This window comes from Chanodichthys erythropterus, chromosome 3, assembly GCF_024489055.1.
Source record: "Chanodichthys erythropterus isolate Z2021 chromosome 3, ASM2448905v1, whole genome shotgun sequence".
Taxonomy (NCBI): Eukaryota; Metazoa; Chordata; class Actinopteri; order Cypriniformes; family Xenocyprididae; genus Chanodichthys; species Chanodichthys erythropterus.
This window is the reverse complement of record NC_090223.1, coordinates 25,133,984-25,153,171: the sequence shown is the minus strand read 5'-3', so window position 1 is coordinate 25,153,171 and position 19,188 is coordinate 25,133,984. Positions and strand designations below refer to the sequence as shown.

Here is a 19,188-nt window from a genome sequence, read left to right as displayed (position 1 = left end):
CCGTTTCCAGGAAACATGTCGTTCAACCCGGAAACCGTAGCAAAGCGTTGCGCACAGGTTTGATCTTGAACGAGCCCTTGTTTTGATTGGTCTACTTTGCTCTAATTGGTCAGATGTTCCAGTCTGTTGCGATTTGGTCAGATGGCCCATCCTTTGGAGGTGCAGCTTTTGAAGAAAATAGCGTCTTCTCGACATGTCGACAACATAAACCAAGCTCTTCCAGGCCTCAACTACGACTACAGTGTTTGAGGGTCAAAGTAGACGTTGTTTACAGGCAACCAATGAAGACCATAGGCTGACATTATGCAAATGTGTTACAAACCTACGTAGGTTTGAGTTGGAAGTAAGACTTGAATTACTGACAACATGTTTCAGGCAGTTCTGAATCAGTTCTTTCTTTAGGGAGACAATAACTCCATTTATTGTCTGCAGTTTGATCTTTGAAACTTTGCAGTCCTTTTACTTTCACAAATGGCTACATTATATTACACACTACATGAAAGGTAATAGCCGAAAAAGCACTTTTGCATTAAATCAATCAAAAGTGGCACTAAATACATTTATAATATTATAGAAGATTTCTCATTCAAATAAATGCTGCTCTTTTGAACTTTTTATTCATCAAAGAATCCTGAAAAAATATTAAGCAGCACAATGTACAGAATGTTTCTTGAGCAGCAGATCATCATATTCGAATGATTTCTGAAGGATCATGTGACACTGAAGACTGGAGTAATGATGCTGAAATTTCAGCTTTGCCAGAATCACAGTCCAGATAAAATCACTGAACAGGCCGTTTGCACATTTATAAGAACAGGAAACTCTGAAGGGTGTTTGTGTCCAAGACGTACAATACTTTGCAAAGACTCAAGTGGCCGAGCATTACAGGAAATGCAGAACAGGTGTGCCTGTAACCATGGTAATGGAACATTGTTGAATGGAACTGGGAATCACTGAAGTTCCAAATAATTTAAAATTTGAATCAAATGTGTGCATTAATACAGATCGAGCGCCGCCTGGAAAATGTGCGATTGGTCTCCCATAATGCGCACAAGAAGATGACCATGTGTCTGCAGGGTAGCATAGGCACAGATGCGGAGAAGAGGCATGTAAGTAACAGCTGCTTTTACATTTTTTAAATACCTCCATGGTACACAATTCTGAACTGTTTTTTTTTTCCTCTTAGAAAAAGCTTCCTCTCACGGCCCTTTCACAATCCATGCTGGATGGAGGAAATCAGCTCGGAGAAGAGTCTTTCATTGGGTGAGTTTATGAACTCTTTGGCTCTTTGACAGACAAAACCATCCCATAATCTGGTCCGTCTGACCCGTGATTCATACTCATAATGAGAGAACTTTGAATGTGACCAAACATCACTGAGTCATCTGTTTTCTCAGGCTGGCGGTTTATTTATGGTCCTGATCTGTAAAAATACAGAGAGGAAGCATCATGATTATCCAACAACATTTGTTATTTCGTTGAAATGCATAATAGAATGATGTAAAATGTTAACTTATTATTGTTCATGATGGAAAATGTGAGCCTTATGCTGCTTGATGATGATTGGTTCATAGGGGGTTTTAGCAAGAGTACATTGTTTCTTTTTTTAAATTATACTAGTTGTGTTTGATATTATTTTAAGGAATGTCGTAAGGAATTCTGTTGTACAGCACCTTGTTTGACAAAAAGTAAAAATGCTGTGTTTTGTTGTAAAATAAGTTTTATAATTCATATCATTTGAAAAAAAAAATGGAAAAATAACACTGATTTCATGGGGCTCTAAATGAAACAACATGAGTGTGAGTAAATGATGACAAAGTTTTCATTCATGGGTGAACTATCCCTGTTTGTATCTACAGGAGGATGATGGAAGTCTGTGGAGAAGCTGAAAATAAACTGGCCATTGAGCAGAGCCAACATGAAGTTCAGCTGGAGAGAGATATTCTAGACCCTCTTTACCAGCTAGCAGAGGTACGTAACGCCAAAGACCTGCGGAAAAACCCTGCTTTTAAAACATGCAATGTAGGTTATATCTCATTTTTTTGCTTAAAGGTGGATATTCCTAACATCCTGAAGCAGAGGAAACATTTAGCTAAGCTTGTGTTGGATTTTGATTCTGCGAAAGCCAGGTGTGTATATATATTACTGGGTTCAGTTTTTATTTATTTATTTATTTAATTTTGAAAGAAATTAAACATTTCTTTTAGCAAGGATGCATTAAATTGATCAAATGTGGCAGTAAAGACACATATAATGGTTTCAAATAAAAAATGCTGTTCTTTCTTTTAATTTTCTATTTATCAAAGAAAAGAATCATTAAAAATTGTAACAAAAAAAATATTAAGCATTGATATTGATATTGATATTGATAATAATAAGATTATATTAAGGATATTAAGCATTGATGTTGATAATAGAGTGCAACAGTCGGGTTCCGGTCAGAGGAAGTAAAAAACAATCAATAATCGTGTTTAACAGCAGAAATCATGGTGAAAAACTACATTACCCAGGATGCTGCACAGAAATTTACACCAATCAGAGAGTCCAGAAAAGAAACGCATGACAAAAGAGCTAGCTTATATATATATATATATATATATATATATAATTATGTATATATATATATATATAATTATGTATGTGTGTGTGTGTGTGCATATGCATATTTTACAATAAACTTAGGTATGATTCACCTCGTAGCTGATTGTCTTTGTTCATGGCTTATAACTCTTTTACAAAGATCACTAAAAATCCCTATGGGAAAAATGAATGGAACCAAAGCCACTAAAAAAGGGGACAGGCACTGTAAAAAACTATGACCAGCAAATCTTCATATTAGAATGATTTCTGAAGGATCATGTGACGCTGAAGACTGGAGTAATGAAAATTCAGCTTTGATCACAGGAATAAATTACATTTTAAAATATATTCAAATAGAAAACAGTAATATTTTGAAATGTTATTAACAATTTAAAATATCTGTTTTTATAATTGATCAAATAAATACAACCTTGGTGAGCATAAGAGACTTCTTTGAATAGCATTAAAAAAATCTTACTGACCCCAAACTTTTGAATCGGAGTGTAAATGTATGACACTATAACCACATCAGCGTCTACTGAGCATCTTGATGACATTGCAATGCAAATTGCTTGGACTAATAGAGAAAACGCTTCAAACTCCTGTAATACAGGTATCACCAGGCTACAAAGGCATTTCCTACAGCTGCAAATGCTCAAGCAATGGCTGCCAAAGTTGACACACTCAAGGAGGAGATGGATGAAGCTCAGAACAAAATGGAAATATGCAAGGTATGGATATGAGTCAGATTTGATTGAGGTTTCTAGGTGAGCTTTGGAAGCACTTTAAGCCTAGTATGATCTTGTTTTGTCTTTAGGATCAACTAGCAGCTGAAATGTATGGCTTTTCCTCCAAGGAAGGAGAATATGCCCGCTATTATGTGTTGGTAAGTAATTTCTATGAGTTTATATAAGTGATTTATACTGGAATAATGAATTTAAAATGCAAATTTAACTTTAATTATCAGTAAGAAACTGGTCGAAGGTCAGTGGTATCAAAAACTTCAGATCTACAAAGACTGTGCACTCATATTACTATGAATGGGAGAAAGTGCAACACGCAACATTGCGGAATAAGTCCCGCCTTCTAAATAAAAGAGCCAATCACCGATTGGTAAAGTCATCATGTCACTAAGCTGCCGTTAGAAGCTCCGGTTGCTACAGAAACAGTGTTCTGAGACGCGCTCTTGGGACTGCACATGCGCATTGGCTGAAAAATGCAGATTTTTGTCATGATTTGAGTGTTTAAAAATAACATTTATGAGAGTTTTTGTCAGATTTAATTGATTTCAAATATGAAATTTAGTCATAATCATAGTGAACAGCTTTGGAGAATTTGATGTTTCCCCGTTCAAAAAGAGAGGTGCTGCAATTGCATGACTGAAATAGCTGCCTGAGAGGCGTTTCCAAGATGGTCCCCGAGTGAAATGACTTGCCTAAAGGGACTTTGGTGGTATTCATAGGTCTTCTTACTATTATGCTAGTAGTTAGCATGTCTAACCAGTGGAGTTAATTTAACTGTTGTTTATATACTATGTTTTACAGTATATAGCCAGTGAGTAGATTAAAGATCATTTAGTCACAGACTTTTCTTCTTGTCAAACAAAAATAGAAAAGTGAGGTTTGTATTTGTCTTGACAGTTGTTAGAAGCTCAAGCTGATTACCACAGAAGAGCCTTGGCGTCCATTGAAAGCGTCCTGCCCACCATACAGTCACAGCAAGGTGTGATATTTACTCTTCACTTCCTGGTCAGAGCATCTGCTGGATAAATGTTTCATATGAATCACTCATAACACTTATGAAATCATGGCCTTATTAAAGGGTTAGTTCACCCAAAAATGAAAATTCTGTCATTAATTACTCACCCTCATGTCGTTCCAAACCCGTAAGACTTTCGTTCATCTTCAGAACACAAATGAAGATCTTTTTGATGATATCTGAGAGCTTTCTGACCCTCCATTCTACACAATTACAACTTTCAAGCCCGAAAAGGTAGTAAAGACATCATTAAAGTAATCCATGTGACTCCAGTGGTTTAACCTTAATTTTATAAGCGACACAAGTGCTTTATGTGTGGCAAGATACATAATTTATCATTTTATGCGCAAAATATTAATTTCCAATGCTTGTTCATGAGAGCACACGACTCGTGTGTTGTGTTGACGCGAGAGCAGACGTCATTGCGTGAACGTGCGTTGGAGGATAATATTTTGCAAATAAAGTGCTAAATTATGTTTAAGCACTTCATTTTATAAAAAGCATAATTTTTGGGTGAATTAACCCTTTAAGTACAATAAACAGAGTGTGTTATGGAGCATGTGTTTTGTGTGCTGAAACAGACACTGTTTATCTGATCTCAATAATGTTCAAACTGTCACAGCTTACAAACTGAAAGGGTAAATCTCACGAAATCTGTTCAAGAACTTGTTTGCTAGTGCACATTTCACCCTAAAATAGCAACAACAAAAAAAGAAGTAACAAAGGAAATTAAGCTTTTTTTGCATTGTGACATTTAGAACAATATTAAGCACATTTTCCACCCAAAATCGTATTATTGTATTGCAAAATAACCTCACTGTACTTTGTCTAGACATTTTTCTTTTGAGCTTTTTCATTGTTATTATTCACTATAATTATTGTCATTAAATGTCCTCATAATGAATAACATGAAAAATCAACAGAAATGAAAGGCAGCACAATGTATATAATTAATGCATAATTTATAATTCTATATTCAATTAAAAATAATGAATTATTTTGTCAATTCTTTAGTGTATATAAGTATTTTAATCATATCACAGTAGTAGAATAAAAGCTTCATTTTATTTATTTACAGTATATAGAATATGTCTGGGTCATATTCACTCTAATATATATGTCTATATTGCCTAAAGAAGCTTTTTTTGCATTTGCATTAAGGCACATTTTCCCCTCAAATTCTTATTGTCGATATTGTTATTTGTTTAGGCATCTTACTTTTGATTTAGTTTTTAGTTGCCATTTTTCATAATGATTATTTTTGTCATTACAGTATGTATACTTCTCATAATGAAAAACGTGAAAAATTTGCATAAATTAATACTGTATTTATAAGTTATGATGATAATGATATTAATTTATTTTTCACATTACAGTAATGAGAATAAAATATTCCTTTTATTTGATAAATAGACAGATAGATAGATGACAGATAATAAATAAATAAATTGTCATTTTTTTCTTATGATTTTGGGGTGAAGTATGGCTCAGACATGTTCTTGACTGGTTTTATGAGATGCACCCAGAGATCTGGTTATGAATCATCCAGCTATGAATCATTCTTTCTCTTTCAAAGCTTCCTGTTGGCCAGCACTGTAACGTATCATTTTTTTACACTGTAAATCATCTTGTCTAACAGAATCTGTTAAACACACACACACACCTAGTGATGATTCTTAAATGTATCCTGCCATAACTCAAATCATTCTCATTCTCTCTCATCATCTGGCATAGATAAATGGACTGAGAAGCCAGCGTTTGGCACAGCTCTGGAGGAACATCTGAAACGCACAAGCAGAGAGATCGCTCTGCCCATAGAGGCCTGCGTCATGATGCTGCTGGAGACCGGCATGCAGGAAGAGGTATCTGACAGTCAAACAACACATGAGAACTAACAGATGAAATGACATGACCGTTTTTATCCTGAGGAGAAGTTGATGCACATTGTTACTGCATACACAATGGCAGATAGTTGTCATTTTCAGGGAAGTGCTCAATCTTTCTGCCTTTTGAATTTTTTGCAAAGGGCACTTTATACAGAACCAGTTCCTTTTGTCTCAATGAGAAGAAAAGATAGATACATACATTCATACGCCCACAACTGGTGACGATCTGCCCTATTAGCATAGATTCTGCAATGAGAGAGCTGCAGCAGTCTGCCATTTCTGTTTACTTGCTGTAGCAGCTGGAGATATACAAAAAAACATTACAAATGTTCTGTTTTTGGATGTACCAATAAACATAAGAGTCTCCATAGATTCCGGCATCTGAGCCACTGAGGAGACCATGGTTGAATTTCATTTATGAAGGAAATGTGCCAAAGAAAGTTTTTTTTGCTCACTAGCCACTGTGGCTAGTGGTTTCCCAAAGTTACAAGCCATTCAGCATTTTCACTAGTCACAATTTTGCTGTTGGGAAATTACATTTTATATGATTAAAGTTGACTTTGGCATGCTTAAATTACTTGATTTTGAGTCATTTTTAGAAGATTTAAAACCCTTTCATACTTAAAAATGCAGATTGACCACCTAAATCATATCAGCTGGTATGTACAGTTATTTTTGTTAAGCTATATAAAAAGAACAAAGAAGCAAATTACAAATAGTAATTTAAAAAAAAATATTTTTTCAGATACCGTAGGTTTATTTAACATGTATACATTTATTTACATGTATATTAACATGTATACATTAATGACAGTTGGGTATTTAATTGGGCTGCTGAATGCATGTACGTAATATACTGACACATATCCAGTTATTACCCACCTGTTTACGTACACTTAAGCCATAACTGACTATTCACGCAAGATGCTCCACAAGATTTTGACATCTGTGTGTTAGTGTATTTGACCATTCAGGCGCAAGGAAAGCTGATCGCGCACGCGACAGAGCACTTCTGTTGTGTGTCATTCAGCGCGATTTCGCCTATTCTGCCTTCACTAACAGCAAGTTAATCGATAAAGAATTGTAATTGAATTATAATTTCATTTGGCTACCCACTCAGATTTTGCTACCTCCCATTAAAACAGTAGTTGGCACAATGCAAATATAGTGTTGGTAGCACAATCTAATAGGTAACATTATTCGTCAGAACACTGCGCATGCTAGTCGACAACTACATAAATTTATCCACTAACCGTTCAGAAACATCCAGTTTTATTCTAAAAGTTGTAACTTCTTTTTGAGTCTCTCCATCAGTGTCTGACTCCAGTTTGAACAATGTAAGGCTGAACACTGTTACTGACAATTTCTGACATTCTGGCTGCGTGAGATTCTCCAGTTTTGTTGTTGTTGAGTATCTGAAGCGTGAGCTGTTAAAGCTCTGCCCTGTTTTGGAAAGTGAGAAGGTAGCAGCAGCTCATTTGCATTTAAAGGGACACACAAAAAACACCAAAGAGGGCCACATTTGTCACGTTATATTAAATGTTCTGTGTGGTATTTTGAGGTGAAACTTCTGAGAACACCAGAGACTTGTATTTTATCTTGTGAAAAAGAGCATAATGGGTTCCCTTTAACAATGACATACAGATTCAGAACTCAAAACAGCTGCATGTTCAGTCACTATTATCTTAAGGTTGAACTACAGATAAGTTCTGGATGACCTTAAACATTTAAAGAGCAACTCTGTAGCAGTATATCCGTGTTACAGACGTCTGCTGGTTCACTTCTGCTTCTTAGCTAAACCCAGACTAATAATAGCAGTGAAAGGAGACAGTCATTTCCCTGTGAAACCATCACTGACACATACAAAAACTGGATTTTCAGACATTTTTATACATAAACAAATCAGTTTACAGCACTTTGCAAAGGTCTTGCGTATTTACAACATTTTCTTTCGTGTCAGGGTTTGTTCCGCATCGCTGCTGGAGCCTCTAAACTGAAGAAGTTAAAGGCGGCACTGGACTGTTCCACTTCCCAACTGGAGGAGTTTTACTCTGACCCTCACGCTGTTGCTGGTATGTGCTGTTTTTCGTAAATGAAATTGCTGAGGTACACAGCTACAGAGTTGTTTGCTAAAAAGTCATTTGTGCATTTAGAAGGACTTCCCAAAATGACAGTGTGGCTTGATTTGTTTTATTTTAAACCATGCTTGATTGTATTTTTGATTACAAAAACAGGATACTGCCACTGAGGTATTTTGAAACCTGTAACTTTATATATCTGTTCATCAGTGTTAAGAGTACCACGAATAGAGCCATATTTTTGAAAAACTCTTTTTGAAAAACTCTTTAAGTCGTGTTAAAACACATTCGAGGGCTTGTAAATGCAATTGATGTTGGGTTTTCTTTCTCACGATTATTTAGGAGCCCTCAAATCTTACCTAAGAGAGCTGCCTGAACCTCTGATGAGCTACCAGCTGTATGAAGAGTGGATACAAGCCTCAAAGTAAAGCACATTCACATACACCAATGTCCATGCTCAACTGGAAGACGATTGATTTCAACTCAAAGGGTTTCTGGTCTGGATTGTAAAGTGGAATTAGCTTGGAAGTGTCTCAGTGGATCAAATGATTGGCATCAAAGTTTTTCAAAGGGTGTCAGGCTTGAAATATGCCCAAATGAATGTGCCCAGTTCTTGTGAAATTCAATTCTAACTCTGAATGCTAAATAAAATGTTGATTAAAAAATGATAGCCATGCTGATTAAACAGTATGTGAATTTCAGAATATTAGAAATTATATTGATGAAGATGTTTCAGATACTAAACTCATTTAAAATGTAATTTAAAAGCTCATAAGCTTGACATTAACATTTTTGCTAGTGTTTTTTTTTTCAAAGTTACTAGCCATTCAGCAATTTTACTAGCCACAATTTTGACATTGAATCCATGTGAGAAAAATATTAATATATATTAGGCTGCTGTCACTTTAAGACCTGACGCACATATGCATTATACTGTTACACATGCTTTTTCTTTCTGTTTATGTGAATACTTGTAATATTCTCAACATTATTTTGTGTGTATTTGACTGTTTGAGTGCAATAAGCAGTTGAGTATTTCAACTTGCTGTCGGAGAGATGAGTGAGTGAGAAAGCCCAGCTGGTATTGTGTATCTGTTCTGCGGAAAATGAGTATTGGAAGCGTTTAAGATATTTCAGTATCTATATTTTTGACAACACTACATTGTACTTAGTTCATTATTTTAGAAGCCTTTTTAAAAGACTACAATTGAAAAATGTATTAAATAAAATTCAACCCGCCATAGTGGTTAGTAGGAGTGACCGAGTTACACGCCACTGCTGAAATCCACCCGCATTTGGCGGGTTGGTGGGTGTTAATGTCATGCCCTGTATATATCTCTTGTTTTTCTCTCGTCTGCAGTATTTCTGACCCTGATAAGAGGCTTCAAGCACTGTGGGTGGTGTGTGACATGTTACCAAAGCCCAACAAAACCAATTTTAGGTCTGCTTGTTACTACATCAAACTCACTTTTAGCATTGACCTTTAACAAGCTATTATGATTGTAACAAGCTAATCCATGTCTCTGAAGGTACCTGGTGAAGTTTCTTGCCAAGCTTTCTCTGGAAAGCGACATCAACAAGATGACTGCAAGCAACATCGCCATTGTACTGGGCCCCAATTTGCTGTGGGCCAAAACAGAGGGGTGAGATCTGCTCACATTACCCATTACACAAAATGCTTCTCAAATTGCATCGTTTATATACAAATGTTAGATGGAGTTAAATGTCTTTGTTGATGTTACTCGTGGAACAGTTTGACATGTTACAGTTTTGTTCTGCTCCTAGAAGCCTTGCTGAAATGGCAGCCACTACTTCCGTCCATGTCGTGTCAATAATAGAACTAATGATCAACCATGCAAGCTGGTTCTTTCCAGAAGGTAAGACTACCATTGGCTGAAGCTCTGTTCCAAACCTAGTAAGCCTCCTCGCTGTTTACTGTCTAGATCAGTGGTTCTCAACTAGAGGGTCAGGGTGTGACTAAATCTTGTTAGAAGTCGCACTGGTGCGACCACCACATTGCCCTACTGATGAGAGCTGCCATTTCTGTTTCATATGAGAAACGTTAGACGGCAAACGAAACGAAAGCGGAAAGAAACCGTGTTACTCGTGTGAGCTGCAAAGCCTGGACAGTTTATCAGCTCAGACAATAATAAACAGCACGAGCTCAGAACAGGCTCTCGCGCACCGATCTCACGCAATACTATTTAAATTTGGCAAAGTATTCTCTATTATAAAGTACAGGTGTCAGATCAAACAACGCTGACATGGAAACCTGGAGAAATATTGAACCATGAATGAAGAAGTTATATAATGCTCTCCAATCCACAAAAAAATCACCAACATTCACCATGAATTTAATGTAGTAATGCTAACTGTAACCATGGTCTTTTTACATTTATTCATTTCAGGGTTCATGCAAACTTTTGGAGAGTAAAATTTAAGAATGTTTAAAGGACTTTTTAAAGTGCTTTACATTTACACTTCAAAGATTTAAATGTAATGTTATTCTAATGTAATTTTTAAAGGAACACTCCACTTTTTTTGAAAATAGGCTAATTTTCCAACTCCCCTAGAGTTAAACAGTTGAGTTTTACCGTTTTCGAATCCATTCAGCCGATCTCCGGTTCTGGCGGTACCACTTTTAGCATAGCTTAGCATAGTTCATTGAATCTGATTAGACCGTTAGCATCGCGCTTAAAAGTGACGTCGGTCTTAGTACACGATTTAACTACAGAAGTGTCAAGTTTTAAATAGGAAAAATATCAAAACTCTGTGGTCATTTTTAAGCGTGATGCTAACGGTCTAATCAGATTCAATGAACTATGCTAAGCATATTAAAATCACCACATAGACATATAAACAACATTAAAAAAACTTGATTTTCACCAGAGGGGGACTTGAAATTACAGCTATAACCAGCAGATGGCAGCAGAGCAGCACTAAGTAGGAAAAGTCATAAAGTCTCATGAAAAACAAAAACTTTTCTTTAAATTGTGACTGAATTACACAGAAAGCAAGTAAAGAGCGCTCCTTTTATAATCACTGAAGCTGTCGGTTTAGTATGGTATATTTAATAAGAGTAAGAATATTTACTTTTTTCCCTATAAAAAACTAAGTTTTTACATGTTACTGTTGGTAATAAAAGTTTAGAGTTTAGAACTGAGCTTGTCCTCTTTAAGAACAACTTACTTTTACTCAGTCATGGCTGTATAATCATATCCTTTGCTCTTTTGCTCTTCAGATGTGGACTTCAACGTTTCAGGCATGTTTGCCATGCCTGGGTGCCCGGGTACTCCTGACTACGAAGCCGGAACCATAGACAAGAGGCGCCAAGGCAGCCAGGGGTCGCTCGATTCTGACACACCCCGCAAAGACAGGTACAAGTCTCACCCCCGTGTTTACAGACATGACTCCAGCTCCACAGTAGTGTCGGCCTCGTATGTAGTGGCCAGTGAGTCTGTCACAGTCCAAGCAGACAGTCTGAGACCAGAGCTGGGGGCTGTTTAGACCTGTTCATTTCATATGACACATGCATCTTTTTCTGTGGTTTTGCCTCGTTTTTTGTTTTGCTTTGCTTTTCTTTTTTGTTTTTGTTTTGTTTTATACTTTTTTGATTTGTTTTACTTTAGTTTTTTGTCAACCGTTGCTTATTGTATGCTTTCTGAAATAAATAAAATGTATGCTCATAGCTATGTATAAACGCATTTATTGATATATTCCATGATCATGAACTGGGTGCCAGAGTCAGAGGGGGAAAAAGTCACGTTCGGAAGCACTAATGCAGCATCTGTCGTAATAAAATGATTAAAAGGAGCAAAATGTTATTATTTGTATTTCAGTAATTGCGATTTTAGTTATCCAGTGAGTGTATAAGCAGGAAGTTTTTAGTCCCGTCAGCAGCACTCTTATAAGCTTGGTATGTTCAGAATGAGTCAAACAGCTCCTGTCCTGCAGGCGATGATACCAAAAGAGATTGAAAAGTTGAATGTTCTTGTGCCTCAGGTACAGGACAGTCCTTCAGTTGAATGTCGGGCTGCTGCAGTCACTCTCTTAAACAGATTTGACTGCTTTATTAATGAACGAAATTAATGTCAGTGTTATTTATATTCTATTATAGTACTTATTCACACTAGCTTTTCTGCTTTACTCCTAGTTTAATTTTTAGTCATGCGCTTTTGTGATTTTTATGGTTTTGATTAGCACATTTCAGCTTTATTTCAAATAGCATTTTTAAAAATTGTTTTAATTAACAATAACATTGATTTACGCTTCATTAATGAATGACTGCTTTATTTTGCACTACTACAAAAAATTTAAGCTAGGTTTTGAAATTAAATTTAGGGGCAAAATACTAAAACGTGTCAAAGTTTGTGTCATTTACTGATGTAAATGTACTGTATTTATACAGGTTTTTTTGTAATTTAAAGGGACAGTTCACCCAAAAATGAAAATTATCCCATGATTTACTCACCCTCAAGCCATCCTAGGTGTATACGACTATCTTCTTTCAATCGGAGATGTATTTAAAAATGTCCTGGCTCTTCTAAGCTTTATAATAGTAGTGAATGGGGGCGTGATTTTGAAGCCCAAAAAAATGCATCCATCAATCATAAATAAGAGCCAGGATATTTTTAAATATATCTCAGATTGTGTTCATCTGAAAGAAGATAGTCATATACACCTAGGATGGCTTAAAGGCGAGTGAATCATGGGATAATTTTCATTTTTCGGTGAACTTTCCCTTTAAGGATACAACATTACCAGTGCATAATGTGTATTGTACTATATATTGACTGTTTTTGCTCTGTCAACTAAAATGTTTCCAAACAAAATCAACCATTGTGGGTCTCTGAGCAACACAGAGTAGTGGCGATCCTAAAAGATCCATGTTTTTGACCGAATTGGTTGAGTGAATGATTCAAAAAACCTACTCATAAAGACCTACTGAGAAACTATGTAGCTTGTACATATGTATATAATTAATTTATTTTATATATTTTAGAAATATGTATGAAAAAGTTTTTACGCTGCATTGCTAAATTCCAAAAACAATTTAAAATCTCATCTATTCCCAACATATCTCTCTGGTTGCTGTCCCAGTGGTCAGGTGGTGGTCCTGTCCTTCTCCTCCTTCCCTTCTGTGGAGACTAATACCCCACTGTCACTCTCTTGTGTGAGTGTTTCATACTGTCTCCCCTCTTCCCTGTAGCCCTGCTAACAAACAGCCGGAAATCGCCCCTCGTAGACCTGGCACAATAAATAAAAAGCAGCACTCCACGCCTAACTTCCAGCCCCCTCTCCCTCCCATTGACGCCGGGGGGGTTCCCGTGTTTGAGCCCTCCCTTCAGTCGCCCACTGGCGGGGGTCTGGAGGCTGGGCAGGTGGGAGCTGCGGTGCCTCAGACGCAGCAGCCTTTAGTTCAGCAGAACCCTGCTGCGGAGAACAGGTAAGGATTGGTGCGACCGTAAAATCCCGCTACCTCACCACGCCATCCGCTGCCAGATGTCAGGAGCTGGCCGCCGAAATCTGTGTTGTGTGCACATCGTTTTGTGCCACTGTCTTGATTATTGCTTCAAAACGCTGCTTTAAAATCAGTCAAATTGCTATCAGCTGGGTACAATCAAAGAAGAAGGTTACAGACCTTTCAAGATACCTGGGATGGCAATAATCAAATGCCGTCATTTGTTTCTGTGTCATGCACATTGTCTTATTGTGCAATTCTCATGTTTCTTTGTTCAAAACACTTTTAAAATCAGAAAATGATCACTGGTAAAGTTATAAACTATCACCATTTTCATGGGTAGCCCGTAAGCGCAAATGATAAGCTTTACGAAGGGTTTTTAAACTAGGATGAAGGTCTGTTCCAAGACAAATAGTGTCCATTTTTATATACAGTCAAACCAAAATTTATTCAGACACCTTGAACATTTCATTCATTAATACAGTTTATTCACTATAGTTAAAAAAATGGTAATAAAATATGAAATGATCTCAGAGTTAAACTGTATCAGAAAAAAATAATCTTAATTATGTCAGATAACACTTGAGCAAAACAAGGTCAGGTCAAAGTGTCTGAATAATTTTTGGTTCCAAATTTTTATCAATTTATCTGGTAGTCCACTGTGTGAAAGATTTTTTGGGTATAATATGTCACAGTTTACTTTATTTTTGCTATCCTCACTTACATAAATGAACTATAGTGTCCTGCACCCACTAGTAAAAATATAAAAAAAAAAAAAAAATCTGAATAATTTTTGTTTTGACTATGTGTGTGTGTATATATATATATATATATATATATATATATATATATATAATGATATTTGTGTGTATATATATATATATATATATATATATATATGATATTTGTGTGTATATATATATATATATGATATTTGTGTGTATATATATATATATATATATATATATATATATATATATATATATATATATATATATACACACAAATATCATATATATCATATATATATCATATATATATATATATATCATATATATATCATATATATATATATATATATTTGTGTATATATCATATATATATATATATATATATCATATATATATATATATAATATATGATATTTGTGTATATATATATATATATATATATATATATAATGATATTTGTGTGTATATATATATATATATATATATGATATTTGTGTGTATATATATATATATATATATATGATATTTGTGTGTATATATATATATATATATATATATATATATATATATACACACAAATATCATATATATCATATATATATCATATATATATATATATATATCATATATATATCATATATATATATATATATTTGTGTATATATCATATATATATATATATATATATCATATATATATATATATAATATATGATATTTGTGTATATATATATATATATATATATATATATATATATATATATATATATATATAGAAAAATAGTAAGAAAAATAGTAAAATAAATAAAAAGTACTGTTTTATGTAATTTTATTAAATGATTTTCATTCTGTTTTTTAAAGACTACTGTAGTTGGAAATAATGCGACATGAGCAATATAATCAACAATAACTTATTAAATTAATTATTGTTTGCACCCAATGTTTTACCCATAATATTTTTAAAAGAATAATTTGAAAATCAAATGTGAAGGATTCAAACAAACACTTCTCAAAATGCAAGTCAAGGATGATTCTTCACACGATCATGCTGTCACAGTACGTCCCCCCGGTCAGGGCAAAAACCCGTCTAGTCTTTCTCTCCGTGTCTTTTTATGTAGAATATTCTGTGTTGCTTGAGTTTGTGTGTCCTGCCTTGCCTTTTTCTATCGCTTCTTTCTTTAGTGGAAAAGATGCACTGCATGCAGAAACAACACTGCTAATTATGCTAACCGTTTTTCTTTAAAGGGATAGTTCACCCAAAAATGAAAATTTGATGTTTATCAGCTTACCCCCAGTGCATCCAAGATGTAGGTGACATTTTTTCTTCAGTCGATCACAAATGATGATTTTTAACTGCAACCGCTGCCCTCTGTCATTCAAATAATTGCAGTAGATGGGAACTTCATCTATAAGAGTGAATAAACCTTGCTCAGACAAATCCAAATGAAACCCTGCGGCTCGTGACGACACATTAATGTCCTAAGACACGAAATGATCGGTTTGTGCGAGAAACCGAAAAGTATTTATATCATTTTTTACCTCTAATACACCACTATGTCCAACTCCGTTCAGCTTCCTGTTAGTGAGGTCAAAAAACGCGTTGTGATGACGGAAGTGATGTCTCGCCCATATACTTCAATGAGCGCGAGACATCACTTCCGTTGTCAGAGCGCGATCAGACCTCACTAGCCGGAAGCTGAACGGAGTTGGACATAGTGGTGTATTAGAGGTAAAAAATGATATAAATACTGTTCGGTTTCTCGCACAAACCGATCGTTTCGTGTCTTAGGACATCAATGTGTCGTCACGAGCCGCAGGGTTTCATTTGGATTTGTCTGAGCAAGGTTTATTCACTCTTATAGATGAAGTTCCCATCTACTGCAATTATTTGAATGACAGAGGGCAGCGGTTGCAGTTAAAAATCATCATTTGTGATCGACTGAAGAAAAAATGTCACCTACATCTTGGATGCACTGGGGGTAAGCTGATAAACATCAAATTTTCATTTTTGGGTGAACTATCCCTTTAAGGCATCAGTATTAACTTTTCCATGCAAGTCATTAACTCAACTCGGACCACTACATTTTAATTCCCTGCATGTTAACTGACCTGTGTATACATACTGCAGTGTAATCCCATGATATGAGTTCCCGCTTTTCTTCCTTCCCTAGTAACATGACCCGAGAACCTGCGTCCACACCTCCAGCCATGAGGAACGGACCAGGAGGTTCGAGTGGGTCACCCGTTCAGGCGAATGTGGGGACCCCTACCTCATTCATGATGCGCAGAGGTGAGTTCTAGTGGTCCATATCCTAGATGGTAAAAATTTCAATGATGACATGGCTTGTGCCCGAAACATATGCCGTTCCTCAGTAAAGCTGTGACTTTTATCTTGCATTTGCTTTTTTGTTGTCTTTTTTTCACTGTAATAGTGTGTGGGAAATGATTAAAATAAAATAAAATGAACTAAAATGCATGTTATTATTGTTCATAAAATCAGTCACAAAAATCATGAATGGATATTTTTGTTTCAGGTACAAAGAAACAAGCGCCGGCACCTCCCAATAAGGCCACGCCTACCACACCTCAGAGCATAAAGGCGGCTCCTAACTATCCCACACCAAGCCAGCCCTCTGCCTCGAGCATCCCTCAACCTCTCGTCGCACCCCGTCGCAACAACCAGACCCCCATCCAGGCTCCCAGCCACCCTCCTCCTCAACCTCCTTCCCAGCCGTCTTCCCAGAGCACAGAAGAACCAGACCTGTCCCCTCCCAGAACCCCCACCCCACCCGGTACACCGCCCCATGACAGCTCCCAGCTGCGCCCCAGACCCACCCCTCGAGCGCGACCCAAACCCACTGGCCCGCCACCACCCCAACCGCCTAGCGACGGTGCCAATGGTGTCTGTGTTTCTGGATCCAAGATCATCTCAGGTAAAAATATGGACTTTTATTTAACACTATGAGCAATATAAAATATCTGCTTTTAGATTTGTATTATTATTATTTTTACTACTACTATTATTATGTGTTTACTAAGGCAAGGTTTATTATTTCTCATACTTGAAGTTATTTGAACAAACATATTAAAAGCATTACATTTGATGGAAATCAATGAAAACATAAAACAAAATTTGCACAAGCTGGCAAAAAATAAATTAATAATAATAATAAAATATAGCTGCAAGCAGCAATTTTGGGGCCAAGCACAAAAGAGGCACAAGAAGCCAGCCAACATGGCTGTGAGCATCAGACCACCTGCAACAGTGAGCAATTAAAGCCCGATTAAGATCATTTTAGGCAAAAGATTTGAAAAATCACAAATACAGTCAATAATAAAGATTTACTGGTTTAATATAGCATTTTACATCATAATACTGCATTGTAGTTAATGGCAATTTCATGTTTTGTTCAATTATAGCGCCACCAAGAGGCTCAGTCACACCATTTTTTTTATGTGTCCTCAGAGTGAGCCCATACATATGTGTGTCAATTTTGGTGAAAATATCTCAATTCGCTTCGGAGTTATAGACATTTATATGAATGAGAACATAAAAAATGACCCATGGATGACTTTGTTTTGATTTTTTTTGCCACTTCCTATCAAAAATTTGACATTTGGGCTTTGACTCTTATTTAACCAGTTTAGGTTCCGTGTTTCCTACGTTGGTTTCGTCTCTGTCGGACTAACAGTTTTGAAGATATAAGCAATTGTTTTTAAGCGCTAAATCACCACAACGCACAAACTATTAGCCGAAACCTAGCATGTTTGGTATTGCTGGACTTGGCAAGGATTTAGGAGTCCCATGAAAATAAGCGAACCACACAAGTTAAAAGCATTCAAATATTTTTTTCTCCACTAGGTGGCGCTGGTCTGAAACTTCTCAGGCTCCTTCAGGGCCTTGTGCTGATGACCCATACCGAGTTTCATAACGATATGCTAATGTGTTCATAAAATAGAGCATTTTAACCCAAAATTCAAAATGTCCGACGGTCAAAATGGCTGATATGGAAAAATTGGATATCATTCGACTCGGCATGACGCCAAATTTATGATTTTTGGACAAACCCATCAGAAGTTATAAGCAAAAAAAAGCCATTTATCATATCTCCGGACCAGTAGGTGGCACTGCACTGAAACGCTGCATGTTGCCTCAGGTCTTGTGATCACATTTACCAAGTTTGGTCAGAATACGATAAATCGTTTTGGAGATATAGCCTCAAGACTGATTTGGCGAGCTTTTCGTCAAATTTATTTGTGCCGTTTTCAAGAACGGTTTGATCTATCAAAAACTTTTGATAACTTTTTGTCTGTTCTATGGGCTGCCATAGACTCGAGCGGAAGAAGAAGAAGAAGCAGAATAATAATAAAGAAAATGAACGCCAACGGATACAATAGGTGCCTTCGCACCTTTGGTGCTTGGCCCCTAGTAACAATGAAAATAAATTATTTTATTAAATAATATACAATTGTTTATAATCATAATTAAGAAAATTAATTCATTATACAGTTGAGCTCAAAAGTTTACGTAACCCTTGCAGAATATGCAAAAATGTTAATCATTTGAACAAAATAAGAAGGATCATGAAAATTGCATGTTATTTTTTATTTAGGACTGTCCTGAATAGACACATGTTTACATAAAGTCCACAAGATAATAAAAATAACTGAATTTATAAAAATGACCCAATTCAA

At 35.9% G+C, this 19,188-nt stretch overlaps 1 protein-coding gene across 3 annotated transcripts in view; it reads left to right on the top strand.

Annotated features, from left to right (window-relative positions):
• Window positions 1–19,188, top strand: part of arhgap17b (Rho GTPase activating protein 17b) — a 41,484-nt gene that overhangs the window by 14,243 nt on the left and 8,053 nt on the right. For 2 of the 3 annotated variants that reach the window (XM_067381470.1, XM_067381471.1), the window contains exons 3-19: window positions 1,005–1,109; window positions 1,187–1,263; window positions 1,860–1,971; window positions 2,053–2,129; window positions 3,194–3,311; window positions 3,398–3,466; window positions 4,221–4,302; window positions 6,073–6,200; window positions 8,185–8,296; window positions 8,645–8,726; window positions 9,663–9,743; window positions 9,832–9,945; window positions 10,088–10,179; window positions 11,544–11,679; window positions 13,512–13,748; window positions 16,665–16,783; window positions 17,028–17,426. In XM_067381470.1, the coding sequence (XP_067237571.1) occupies window positions 1,005–1,109; window positions 1,187–1,263; window positions 1,860–1,971; window positions 2,053–2,129; window positions 3,194–3,311; window positions 3,398–3,466; window positions 4,221–4,302; window positions 6,073–6,200; window positions 8,185–8,296; window positions 8,645–8,726; window positions 9,663–9,743; window positions 9,832–9,945; window positions 10,088–10,179; window positions 11,544–11,679; window positions 13,512–13,748; window positions 16,665–16,783; window positions 17,028–17,426 (2,140 nt within the window). The remainder of the gene's footprint in view (window positions 1–1,004; window positions 1,110–1,186; window positions 1,264–1,859; window positions 1,972–2,052; window positions 2,130–3,193; window positions 3,312–3,397; window positions 3,467–4,220; window positions 4,303–6,072; window positions 6,201–8,184; window positions 8,297–8,644; window positions 8,727–9,662; window positions 9,744–9,831; window positions 9,946–10,087; window positions 10,180–11,543; window positions 11,680–13,511; window positions 13,749–16,664; window positions 16,784–17,027; window positions 17,427–19,188) is intronic. The other variant, XM_067381472.1, reaches the window with a different exon arrangement.